The 14,872-nt window shown below is 32.0% G+C and overlaps 1 protein-coding gene across 1 annotated transcript in view; it reads right to left on the reverse strand.

Annotated features, from left to right (window-relative positions):
- Window positions 1-1,927, reverse strand: part of LOC134714760 (RNA polymerase II elongation factor ELL-like) — a 41,371-nt gene extending 39,444 nt beyond the window's left edge. Inside the window, exon 1 of the mRNA XM_063576287.1 lies at window positions 1,790-1,927. Within this exon, the coding sequence (XP_063432357.1) occupies window positions 1,790-1,921 (132 nt within the window). The 5' untranslated portion in view covers window positions 1,922-1,927. The remainder of the gene's footprint in view (window positions 1-1,789) is intronic.
- Window positions 1,928-14,872: the final 12,945 nt, after the last annotated feature.

Genomic DNA, 14,872 nt, shown 5'->3' on the forward strand with positions numbered 1-14,872 from the left:
ATGATGTACATGTCCTTTTTTAAGCATCTTGACCACATACAACAAATCTGTTTTTAATTACTATGTACATGTATACATACTTTAACCAATTCAAAAAGTTTGTAAACACTTAATTTAGAAGTTTCAAATATGGCCATAGCACTGGCATTTATACATAGGTTCACCAATTTAAACTGAAAACTTTAAACAGTGTTTCAAAGTAGTGTACATCATTTATGTACATGCTGATCAACCTACATGAAATTGTTGACTCAATTGATGACAAAATTGAAGCCTCATATAGTAATATCTTATTAACAGAAAAACAAAGACCACTCCTTATTAGTCGCTGATTGCAACTGTAGCAAAAAATTGACAGGCAGTATGTTGTGAAGATGGACAAAAACATTTTTGGATGTCAAGATACCTTTACTGCGGATAATATTTGATTTGTTTTTTTTAAATGATCAAGGACAGTTTAAGTAGGATTCTATCAAGTAATGAAAATGTCAGAACTATTGAGCTTAGTGTACACATGTATGTATGATTGGGTTTACATCTCTGTTATTGGGAGCCCCACTTGAAAGCTGCGAAGGTACATGTTCTGTGCTATCCACAAACAATCTTACAAACTGTATAACGGTCACAAACATGCATGTTTAACCCACTATCTAGAACAAAGCCCCAACCCAACACTATGGGAGTGCTAGGACACTGTGAAGTCTGTTATTAGAAGAAGAAACAAATTTCAATCACCAAGTACATTAATTATTATTTTTTAAAGCAAGGGGTTTTACTACATTTACAATGTGGAAGAAAATTTTCTTGAAATCTGTTAACTAAAGGTACATCATTTTTCAGAGTTGTAACTGACAGCTCAACAGCTTTAAAAATGTCAATAGTTATCAAATGTACCAAGCTTATAATTTACTATGCCAGCTAGCTAGGTGCCCATTTAGTCTACATAAGCGGACTTCAATTTTGTTTAGTTTTGGCCCTGAAAAACTAGTCAATCTGGAAAAGTGCTTTTGTCAGAGTAAAGGAATCATTTTTAAATCTGCTGAAACTGAAAATGAACAGCCATGGGCCCATGACAGACATATGTCTGTGACTTCAACAGTCCCATCTACATTGCATTTATATTGTTTTTACAACTACAAGACAGGTCTTCCATAACCATTTTTACATGCTTCAGCTTATAAAATTAGTAACTCAAATAACGGTTGTGACTTTTTTTTAACTATCAGGTTAAACACATTTTATGAAAAATAAGACATTAGCGCTGAATGTATCATGAAAGTCAGCATCATATTTCAAATTTGAATGTCATTAACTTGTAATCTGACCCTTTACAAAAATCTGGGAACATATGTTTCTCTGCCAAAGTAGGTTAGAACATTTATGAAGTTGAATCTGAAATGTACATAGAATCACAAATTTGAAAGAACTCCTCAAAGATAACTTGACATTGTGAATGATACTGACATCAATTAATCTCCTCAGAAAAGACTAATGAAGCCCAAATATTTGAGGTACTGACTTTAGGTTTTGCGAAGTTCCACAGGTCCACATATGGTTCGGGGAAAAACAGTTCATTACAATAAACCATGGGACACCATGAATGAAAATAGTTTGTACAAATAGTGAACTTCACACCTAAAATATCAAATCCTTCAGTAAATACAGGAACAATAAATAAACGCAAAATACATTCGAACTAAAAACTGTTGAGTTTGCAATTTTCCATTGCCAACACCATATTTGTACAGAGTATTGTGTGATATTTTTCAGTAAAACGTGTAAATTTTACCTTCAATTTTAAATATTCCTCTATTGCTTTTAGTGCTGAGTCTGTTAATCTAACTTGAACGACCGTTTTTTGGTCGTGAAGAGAAAAATTTGAAGAGAGCCCGTATTTCTGGCCTTCCACTAGCGCGGCCATGTTGGGTCTGATCACAAAAGTTACTGTTAGGGAAAATTTCAAAGTAAAATTTGAAAGCGTTTCCGGTTGTTTGTTGATTATCAATAATATTGATTATAAAACGAAAAGTGATTAGATAGTGTAGTACTTTTTGATATGCACACCACATATGAGTATTATTGTACTATTTTCAATTTATAAAATCATAAATCTAAACACTTGTATTTAAATACATTTTGATATTTTCCCCATGTCAAGAACGATTGGATAAAACAGCAGACGGAAAGGGTGCAAACCGGAAAAATAATAACTATAAACTAAAAAAAAATTAATGAAACTACCAACTATTGAGGAGAATAAATTACAAAAAACACCAAAAGATCTATTGATTCACTAAAGTAAACACGTTCGGATGTCCAGATTTTTTTATTTTTTTTAAAATAGTACTGCACAGGGGAGACCGGGGTAGATATATATATAAGAATCTTCAGCAATCATGCAAGTATAATAGAATCATATAATTCTTTAAAAAAAAAAAAAAAAAGAAAAAAAACACCTCATGGATACCAACTATGAACAATCTTATTTCAAAACTTCGATTTCATCAGTTCAGTTACTGAGTGATGCAAATCATTTCGAAGCAGAGTAGATGTGCCTATGAAGCAAGCATTGAAACTTTGATGATGAACTTCACTTTTTGTTATAAAATGTTTCTTCTTATAAATATTTGAGTGATAACCTTATTAATATATATATATATATACGTCTCTGGTGTAACACTGAACAACTAATTGCCTTTCAACTTCTTTTGCACCCATGTGCAATAAACCCTCTTCAATTGTGTATGTTATTATAAAAGTAGGTTGATTTCAAAACATGATTGGCTTGCCTAATTAATACAAAACAGTTTCATGTTGAACACGTTGGAATAAGGATCAGGATGGAGATACGAAATAATAACTAAAAAAATCTCACGTTGGTTTTGCTAATAAGAACGGCATTTAAAATCCCGCGAAAAATTTCAAACGTCAACAAATCGGTTGCGTGAATTTTGAAAGCAAGTTCCATGATGTTTTTTCTCATAATGCGAAATCTGCTGCACGGGAAATGAAAATCGGAGAACTGTATCATTTTTCTCGATTATCAATGTATTCTTATTGATATATGAGTTAATTATTCGTAAATATAGCTTTCGAAATGAAGGACGGGAATCGATGCATGACGATATTGCACGAAGAAAACACTGCGACGTCAGTGAATTTGGCGCCAAAAAAAGGGATCTCAAGTATTTAGATAAAGGGTTTTCTAGCAGTTTCAACTAATTATGAACTATTGAAAGGCCCGTAGAAAAGTGTTACACCAAAAAATTTATGAAATAGCCTTCCAATATAAAAAAGAAGATATGGTATGATTGCCAATGAGACAACTATCCACAAAAGACCAAAATGACACAGACATTAACAACTATAGGTCACCGTACGGCCTTCAACAATGAGCAAAGTTCATACCGCATAGTCAGCTATAAAAGGCCCCGATAAGACAATGTAAAACAATTCAAAAGAGAAAACTAACGGCCTTATTTTTAAGTAAAAAAATCAACAAAAAACAAATATGTAACACATAGACAAACGACAACCACTGAATTACAGGCTTGCAAGACTATATAACTATGTAAGGAACTAGTGTTCTAGCTAATCGATTGTGGAGTTCCGAAATAATGCTATATCATAATTGTTTGCAATCATCAGCGGTCGATGTTTATTTGTGTGTATGTTTTTATAGTGACAAGAAAATTGTCTAAGGCTGAAAAATATGGCAAGCCGTTTTGCTATTTATTCTTACTTCAAGATATCTCATATACTTTATAAGATATCTTATATAGTTTATAAGATATCTCATATAATTTATCAGATATCTTATATAATTGTCTTTATAAGATATCTCATAAACTATTTAAGATATCTTATAAACTATATGAGATATCTTATAAACTTTATAAGATATCTTATGAATTATATAAGATATCTTATATAAAAATTGTTTATAAGAGATCTCATATACTTTATAAAATATCTTATAAACTTTAGAAGATATCTTATATACTTTATAAGATATCTAATAAATTTTAGGAGATATCTTATATAATATATCTCATTAAAATGAAATTATATAAGATATCTTATATATCATAGGAGATATCTTATATATTATAGGAGATATCTTATATATTATAGGAGATATCTTATCTAATTTAGAAGATATCTCCTAAAGTTTATAAGATATCTCCTAATGTTTATTAGATATCTTATATAGTTTATAAGATATCTTATATAATTTATAAGATATCTTATATAGTTTATCAGATATCTTAAATAATTGTCTTTATAAGATATCTCATAAACTATATAAGATATCTCATAAACTATATAAGATATCTTATAAAGTATATGAGATATCTCATATAAACTATATAAGATATCTAAGATATCTTATATAAGTTGTTTATAAGATATCTCATATACTTTAGAAGATATCTTATAAACTTTAGAAGATATCTTATAAACTTTAGGAGATATCTTATAAACTTTGGGAGATATCTTATATAATATATGAGATATCTTATAAAAATGAAATTATATAAGATATCTTATATATTAAAGGAGATATCTTATATAATATAAGATATCTTATATATTATTATATAAGATATCTTATACATTGTTATATAAGATATCTTATATATTACAGGAGATATCTTGAAATTCGAATAAATAGTAAAACGGCTTGTCATAGAAAAATGTACTGATTCAACAACTTTTAATCGAACGTCTTCATTTTGCGGACTTAGTTGTAGTCATATATACTAAGTAACACTTTCAACAAAAGAGACTCATCTACCAGCTAGTACTCCGTCATCGTGGTTAGCGGGCTGCCAAGCTTACTAATCTGGCCCTAAAAGCAGCCGCTGTGAAGACAGTAAACAAACCAAAATAGTCAACAAATCAAAAGAACTCACCAAAACCAAAATGGTGGCCTACCAAAGTGGCGTCCTCCACCTGTTCCTGACCCACTGCAAAAAAATATTTAAACGCTCACCAAACGTATTTGGGCACCGAGCCGACCGTGCGAGAGATGATTATCCAGTCAGGGTCGTTAAACACTTTCATCATCACCACCTTAAATAAACTTATTTGAAAAGGTTACCAATTCAACACTGTAATAAGATCATTGAATATTGTTTTTATTGGTATTAATGTTGACTTTGTTATCAGTAAATTAAAAGCAAACTAAATATATACATTCATGGATCTACCATCTGTCGATATCTGTATCATGGCATCGCACGAGATCATGTGGCGGGGTTAAACATGTTAGCGGGATACTAATCCTTCTCCTAACCTGAGACAGTGCTGTAACATAACAACGAACTATACAAATCAGTTGAAAAAGGCTTAACTCATCAGATGGATTTTTTTTAAATACTTGTCTACACAGAGTGGACGTGGCCGGATACTTGTATACATCCCAACAACAAAAAGACACTATGTACAGATCTGAGAGTACTTATTTTTTTCATACATAGATTAGGCCATTAGTTTCTTGTTTTACATTTGTCATTTCGAGTCCTTTTATATATAGCTGACTATGCGGTATGGGCTTTGCGCTTTGTTGAAGGCTGTCCAGTGACCTATAGTTGTTAATTTTTGTGTCATTTGGTCGCTTGTGTCGAGTTGCTCATCGGCAATCATACCACGTCTTCTTTTGTAAATTATGTAAAGACGATTTTCCAAATGTTTTTACAAAAATCCAATTATTTAAGCAAAATCAACGTACTGAGTTATATTGAATGATATATAAATGATAGACAGTATCATGATACCTGTCAGACAGATATGTACACCTTACAATTATTTAATTCACATGTTCATCCACAAACACAATTTTTTGATACGTGTGCATATATATTAATGATTTTTTTTAACTTATCGATATATTTATCGTGTCGGATATAATGCAAGGCGATTTGGTGTCATGATTCACAGTAGCATGAGTTCGAATCACGGCGAGGGAAGAAAAAAAAATTGCAAAGCAAATTTACCGTTCTTACATTGTTGGGCTGATTTTCAAACGAATTATATCTACAAATAATCTATCTATATTATACAACTCGTTTTAACATCAACCCAACAATGTTAGATCTATATATATATAAATACAATTCGTCTAAACAACAACCCAACAATGTTAGATCTGCAAATTTGCTTTCGCAAATTTTTTTGTTCTTCCCTCGCCGGGATTCGAACCCATGCTATTGAGATATTGTGACACCAAATCGCCTGCACTATAGCCGCCCCGCTAGACCACACGACCACCTGAGCTTCATATAAATGAAGCTTTCGGTGGCCGGGTGTTACCTTTCCACGTCAGTTTTAATCGCGTCGTACTACAGTACATGATATATAAGGCATGAAGATGTTATTCTTACAGATCAGCTAAATTATCTATAGTATAAAAAGTATCCTACAGATTGATAATGTAAGATACAGTCACAGAAAATAATTATATTCTTAAGTACGTCTGAGCGAGTGACAACTCTACAACAGATATATATTTCGTCTCAACCTCAGCCCAACAATGGCAGATCTGTAAATTTGCTTTAGCAAAATTTGTTTTTGTTCTTCCCTCGCCGAGATTCATTTTTCTAACAAAAAATCATTTTCAGATTATTTATTCATACTTAAAAAAATTATTTTCATGAGGAAAAAGGAATTAGGAATGTTATTTTGCACTCGATGATAATTATCAGCGCATTTATACATGTTCGGTTATCAGTCAAATGTGCAAAAGAAATTTCTTGGGCAACATATCACCGGTATAACTTCTCAAGGTCACATCCGATGTGAAAGAAAGTAAGAGTATAGGAATGTAAAAAAAAACCCGACATTTTGAATAAATATCTAAAATATCGACCCCATTTGTCCATTAAAGTAGCAAATGAAGGTATATTTTATATATCTATTGCAGACTTGATATGCTTGTTTAAAACATACTCGGATGGAAAGGGGCACTAGTACTACTTATATACAAGTAGTTATGACGTGCCGCTGGAAGTCCCGGAATAGGTCATTTGTTCAAGTTAAAAATATGTGAATAGGTTGGGAAAACTATCAGAAATATATGATTAGGTCAATAAAGTTCCCACAACCTCTTTGTCTGTCATCTTTTCTTGGTGTTTCCACCAATTTATTTCTTTTGACATTTGGTGACTCTTATGCCATGTTTGATAAAGTTGGTTCGAGTTACCAAAACTTGAATTAATCAGTGAGAGGATACCATAGACATATCGCGGGAAAGTGCAGTTGCAGCGAGAGTCTGTTTCAGTCTAATAGATTACCTTAGCCGTATTTGGCACATTTTATTTGGAATTTTGGGTCCTCAAGGCTCTTCAATTTTATACTTGTTTGGCTTTTAACTATTTGGATCTGAGCGTCACTGATGAGTTTTATGAAGACGAAACTCGCGTCTGGCGCACTCAAATTATAAGCCTGGTACCTTTGATAACTATTTACACCACTGGGTCTATACCACTGCTGGTAGACGTTTCGTCCCCGAGGATATCACCAGCCCAATAGTCAGCAATATATATCAAATTGTAAGCCTGGTAACCTGGATAACTATTAGAAGCACCTGTATGAAGTTATCAAAAATAGAATAGAATATATATAAAACCTGTCCAGTAAACAAATCAAGCATCTTTTTGATAACAGATTCAGAAAACATTTTGTTAGAATTAGTTTTTTTTCAAAGTATTGCTTGCTCCTTCCTGAACCGAAACAAATACGTTTACATTTCTTTAAGAAACATTGTTGGATTGCTGCTTTCAGTCAGTCTGTCTTTCTTTAGAATCTGGAATTCTTGTAAAAAAAAGGATGAAAAATCAACATTTTCTTACTATTACAAGAGAAGAGGAACATTTAATGTATATACCCTATCATCTTGGGAAATAGGTGTTATATGTATTCTCCATGATTTGAGTCACTCCGTCTCTAAAGTAGGTGGTTTTGCAGTTACTCTGAACTTAAATTTTAATTCCTGGTAGAATATACGTTACTTACTATGAAAGAGGTTCCATGTAGCATTTGACAGACTCAGCAAATTTTTCACTTCTTCATCCTATTAATATTTTGGATTTACTTTATCATGACATGGGTTTTGTCATATCCATTCACTTCAAACCTATTACCCACTTCTACACCTATTTATTAGAATTAAATGACACCTTATCAGAATCTAGTTATGCTGTTGGACAACTCCTTTTTGATTATTTAAAGTATTGCTTGGGTTACTTTAGCAGGTAATGGACTTGTCAATGAGCAAGATAATAATTGTGTTAGCTTTCCTTGTATTACACATAGTTTCATCTAAATGACGGGAGACCTTCAATTTGGGTCGTTTTTTCTGATAGCTCTGTTGGAAGATTTATCTGTACCAGGAACACCACCGTGTAAATAAAATACGTGTGGAACATTAATCAGCATAATTTTAAACAAGACCAAACCTATTGTTATCCACGATTTCCCCCTTTGTAAATGTCATTTGGATATATGATAGGATTCCATGTGAAATTTCTATACAAAATTACCTGATTTACACCATACATATTAAAATAACAAAAATACCCAACTCCGAGGAAAATTCGAAACGGAACGTCTGTAATTAAATGGCAAAATCATAAGTTTAAACACATCAAACGAATGGAAGCCAACCGTCATATTCCTGACTTGGTACATAATGTAGAAAACGGTGAATTAAACCTGATTTTATAGATAGCTAAAACTCTCACTAGTATGACAGTCGCATGAAAGTCCATTGACAACGATGTGTGACCAAAAAACAAACATAAAAAAGTCAAAAATAGGGATACAGCACTTCACATTATTTTATAATCTCAATTAATATAAAAACACACAAATATGTCAACCTCTAGAAAAAAACACCAAAAAAAGCATATAGACAGTGCACATAACCAAAAACGAAAAACAATAATACAAAAAACTTTTAATTATGCAATGAACATCACCATTTAGAAAACAAAATCTTGCACAAGGAGAGAGAAACTTGTCCCTTTTGTTAGAAAATATGTATCAAGTTTACATAAGACAAAAAACATCGATCAGATTAAATGTTGAATTGAATTTCAATGATTGTATTTAAACAAAAGTCTTTGTGTACAGAGACCATTTTATATAAATGACTGCAAGTATTGTAATAAATTCATGTATATTTCAATTTGAGTGAAGTTAGGTTTTACGAAATTTTGCTATGAACCGTGTTTCATGACAGAAAAAGAATCAACTATGCAATAAGTGAGACACAGTTACTTCCCTTAAGAAAACAGACCACTTGTCACCATATATTTCCTCAAAAGAATATAGAATAATCGAAAAGATAAACAAAACAATGGCTACAATCATTTCTATGCATGTCTTACTAATGTATTTTAAGTTAAAGTTTTAGCGCTGAAAAAAATATATAAACACACTTGATCTTAGGTAGGGATAAAAAAAAAGTTATCAAAGGTACCAGGATTATAATTTGATACGCCAGACGCGCGTTTCTTCTCATAAGACTCATCAGTGACGCTCAGATAAAAAAAAGTTATGAAGCCAAACAAGTACAAAGTTGAAGAGCATTGAGGACCCAAAATTCCCAAAAAAATGTACTTTAGAAAAGATCACTTTGATTTTTTTAACCTTAAACTTACATTATCGAGATGCATGATTGTTTTCATATAAAATATATATACTAGTAGCTGTTACACTTGGGGGATATGATTTAAAACAAACAGTCGGCATTCGCCTGAGAACCAACGACCCTCTTATTGACGACTTGTTTCTTAATTTACATGAGGCTGTTTACATACAGGAGCTTCTTTCGAAGAATGAAAAAAAGCTAAAATTATCCTTTAACTTCATTTCTGCTAAATAGAGGATGTTCTCTAACAAAACAAACCAGGGTTTGGCGACTATGTTGAATGTATCTATCACATTGAATTCGAAATAAGGAATACAACAGACGCAGTTAAATCTGTCTCAAATTTTGACTTTCATACAGAAATTGACAATTAAGGGTCAATTCAAATCAAAACAGTAAGACAAAGGAAATGATTTCAACTTCACAATTGTGAACTGTCAATTTCTATACATCAACGTTCCAATAGCGCATGTATATGGAATATATATCTCCAGGGTGATGTCATATCACAGGGATTGTGTTTCCAATCAGTACAACTTGGTAGAGAGTTGCTGTTCACAAGGAAACTACCAAACAAGGAGTCCCATGTTCCCTTCAAAAATTATACGGGCGCCATCACGAGAGTTTGACCGTAATTCAATATCCGTTTCACATATGACGACTGATATGTTCCATTCGTCGTAACTAAAATCCCATCCTCCTTTCATTGAGTGTGATCTACCCAGCTAGATTAATTACTGGGTTTGTACTTACGTGAGCAAACGCCAGGTTCAACACTTGAAGTATCATCTGCTTACTCTTTTGGAGCACCTGGAATCATCACTGGTTTTTTGGTTGCTCAGTCATAAGTTTTCTATGTTACATGTTCTATGTATTGTTTGTCTTTTGTCTCTTTTACCTATTTTAGCCATGGCTTGTCAGTTTATTTTCGATTTATGAGTTTAAACGGCCCTTTGATATCTTTTGCCTGTATTTCATAATTTTAGTCGTTTACCCTCGTAGCCTGTAAGTAGTTTTGCTCGAGAAGGACGCGATTGTGAGTGAATTAGTGTGAATATTCATGCGCATTGTGTATCATTTAGATATAGAAACGTCATACGATGGAACGGAGGATTGTTACGCGGACAAAAATTAAAATCAGAAAAATACTAAACTCCGAGAAAAATAATGTCAATCAATATGCATTTATATGTATGTTATAGGGTTTTAGTGACGTACGTTTTCTGTGCTGTTGGAACTGGTAATCTAATCACGTCAGTGCTTTGTTCTTATCTTCTGATTTTGTAACGTCACAAAGATAAGAATATCTGTCATAACTTATGAGGGAAACCATTCAAACATGATACGATTTCCTCAGACAATGTTTGTAATCTTGATTTAAATCGATTTATAGATTAAAACATCGGTTAACTACTGTTTTGCTAATTAACGACATTTTAGATGAAAAAAAACTGAAGTACTGTTGACTGTGAAAGAAATTTCCAACCATGCACGCTCTATCAATGATGATAAACCCCGTCTTTATAGTTCTATGTCATTCAGTCTCTGATGAAGAGTTGTCTCACTGGCAATCATACCACATCTTTCATATTTATGTATTTAGAAGAGCACAAAATATCGTCAAATGCAGATACAGCTATCATACATCAGGAAAGGCACACATTATTGGTATAATAGACATAATAAAGCAAAATAACACATAATTTTTTTTTATTGGCAATAGAAAGTATAATAACAAAAACGTACAAATTACTCTGCACCAGATGCGTATTTCGACAATAAATGTTTCTTCAGTGATGCTCGAGGTCATAATATTTGAAAATCCAAAACTTATTATTAGTATGAAGAGCTTTAATAAAAAAAAAAGGACCAAAAAGTGTAGTCAAAGTTGGGCAAGAAACCAGAGATTTGTCAGTAAGGTGACCAGCAAAATTTATTCCCGGCCGAAAAAGAGTGAACTTTATGTCTGTCTAATCTTTGGCTCTTGTAAATTTAATTGATTTAAAACAATGAATTTTGTAAATATGAAATAGAAACACACTATCTTATCATTGCCATTTGGTCTACTATTATTTTAAAACCAAATCTATGCCATTGATAGTGATCTTTTCGTCCACAAGGTAATCACTAGCGAAGTAGTTAGTGTTCCTCTGTGGGTATGACATATTTTTGATACATAAATTTTCTATTAATTTACTGTCAATAAACCCAAAAATCATTCATAAGATATGTATTCCCCGAGACATCAACTGTCTGAGCTAGATTCAGTAAAATGTTTTGGAAATTTGGTTCCATCCTCTACTAATTAACAATTTATTATTGATTTGTTATTCTAACTGTTGTGATTTGGATCACATCTGATGTCTCAATCGTGCCTTTATTTTCGGAAACGACAACAAAAAAAATGGGTTGTTTTTTTTCAACAAAGAATAAGAAACTTCTAAAAGCAGATCAATTAAAAATTAGGGATCATACAAGAAAAAAGATGCTACTGAACTATTTAGAAGTTAAAAACTATGACCATTTTGAATACCGTGACGTATATAAAAAAATCAGGAAAGTAGTTATAATTCATAGGATACACAATTACAATTTCACAATACGGAGTAGTGATGATTCAAAAGAGAAGTCGAGAATAAACTGACAACGCCATGGCAAAAAAGAAAGAAAAATACAACAGTACACAAATAAGGTCCATTATAGAAAACCAAAGATTGAGCAACACGAACCCATTAAAACTAATGGTGATATCAGGTGCTCCAGAAAGACAAGTAGATCCTGCTCCGAATATGACATCTGTCGTGCTGATCATATTTGTACAAAGCGGGTGATAAGTCTTAATCAGTAGGTCACATCCGTTGAAAAGGGGACGGGATTGTAGTTACGACAATTGGATATTCTATAACGGTTAACCAAATCGTGATTGCGTCCAAAACAAAACTAATTAAGTAGGGACTATTTCAACTTTAAAACTTTGAACTCCTGGTTTTCTTATTAGTAGCAACCCTCTATCAAAGATATCGTGATAGGAAATTAAAGCACTGTGATATCGTATCTAATGGTGATATATTTTCCGTATGCAGGCGTTACACGAATATTGCTACATAGAAATGGAAAGTTTGAAATTGGGAAGTTGAAATCATTTGTTTGGTCGTAAATTGTCAGTTTCTTCATGTAGGGCAAGATTTGAGGCATACTTATTGTATCTGTTATATCCTTTTATCTTAAGTACTGTCAATCAAGAAGTAATCAAGATTCTTGATAATGTTGGTTTCAGATAATTATTCGTTTAATTAAGAGTGATTTATCCAACAAAAAAAAAAAGATTTATCCTTCTTCGATACAAGAAACTTTTATCTACGTAGGCTGTTCTTTTCTGTGAAACAAAACTCTTTCAACTTGTCTTTTAGTTTGGAATGTTGATACAATTTGTAAATTGTAGAATATTCAATGTTTTAAAACAAATGCAAGATAAGAGAGTTTTGAATTGTTTAAACTTTGAAAATCAATTGAGGCACTGTTAGTGATGTCCTATGGTGTCTGTCGTTAATGAAATATGTTCGTTGTTGTTTTGCGGTTTCCATGTTGTGTCGACTATTATGTATTTATTTGTATGTTTCTCTGTGATTAGTGTTATTGTGTGTGTTTGTGCTGAATTTCTGTCACGCAGTGTTGTCATTTTAGCGATATTTATTTCAAATTGTCATGTAAGTGAGAAGTTGGCTTGCTAAATAAACCAGATTCAACCCACCATTTATTTTCTTAAAATGTCCTGTACAGATTCAGGAATATGTCATTTGTTGTCAAATAGTTCGTTTCTATGAATGTAAGCGTTTGTTATTGTTGCTCTTCATTGTTACTGTTGATCAGTTGTTTTTTTCTGTAATAGTTGATGTGTTTCCCTCGGTTTAGTTAGTAACCTGGATTTGTTTCTCTCAATCTATTTATGACTTTTGAACACCAGAATACTACTATTGCCTTTATTTAAGTACCCACATCTGCATCACACTACCTCTAGAATATTTTTTTCCCCGCAATAACTTTGAAGCCCGGCTCTGATAGATAACATTGATGTCAATAATTAAGAAAGATGTTTCATGGAGTACATTGAAGACCAAAACAAATAACGTTGTTTGTAAGGTCAATTTTGTAGTTGAGATGTCCAATAAATTAAATATAATGGCATAATAAAAAAATTACAAGCATCAAAAGAATGGATAACAACTGTTATATTCCTGCCTTGGTACAGACATTTTATATGTAAAAAATAGAGGATTAAATATGTTTTATAGATAGCTAAACCTCTCACTTATATGACAGTCGCATACAAATTCATTATATTAACAACGATGTGTAAACAAAACAAACAGACATAAAATTTCAAAAATAGGAGAACAGCAGACAACATTATGTTATAATCTTAATCCATATAAACACCCCAAAAATGTAACAAAGAAACACTACAAGGATCATAGAAAAGATCTATGATTATCAATGATTTCCTCCTTGGTAAAAGTCTAAGAGGGTATATGTTGAGTTTCCAAGTGAATTGTCAATACCTAATTCTATTATCAAGCAGATTGTGTAAATTGATTTACACTAAAAAAACGATGTTGTTTGGGACTTTATATACAATCACAATACATTTGTATATAAGTCATATGGTAGAACAGGTGTTTTGCGGCATTTGGGTCTTTAAATATTACTTTAGCATGGGTATTCATAGACCTATTTTCTTTTTTAAGTCTGATTTGTATAAATAACCTCACAGCATTAATTATTTTCGGAAGATTATCTGAGTTTTCTTTCTCGCGTTTAACCAATTGCCTGGCATAATTTTTGACTGAATCCATCAATATATTAAAGTTGTGTGTCCAACAGCTTGATTTAGGCTCAAAATATTTCGGGCTTTTGGGCAACACATTTCGCTAAAATGTTATGTTAGCAGTAATATTTCTTTTACAGACTCAAATATTTCTTCTACAGAACATTACAATTTGTTGATTGTATCAGTATTCAACATACTTAACTTTAATGTATATATGAACGAAAACAAAGTACAATTTTGATTTTAACAAATATCGACAAAACATAAATATTTTATGACAAAATATGATTAAATAACATTTTAATGTCCATTCAATGTATAATCGCAAAACGTTTGACATTTTTTAAATGTTTTTATTGATTTTGTGTTTTCCCCCAACACTATGCTTC

This window comes from Mytilus trossulus, chromosome 4 (assembly GCF_036588685.1).
Source record: "Mytilus trossulus isolate FHL-02 chromosome 4, PNRI_Mtr1.1.1.hap1, whole genome shotgun sequence".
In the NCBI taxonomy this organism is placed as follows: Eukaryota; Metazoa; Mollusca; class Bivalvia; order Mytilida; family Mytilidae; genus Mytilus; species Mytilus trossulus.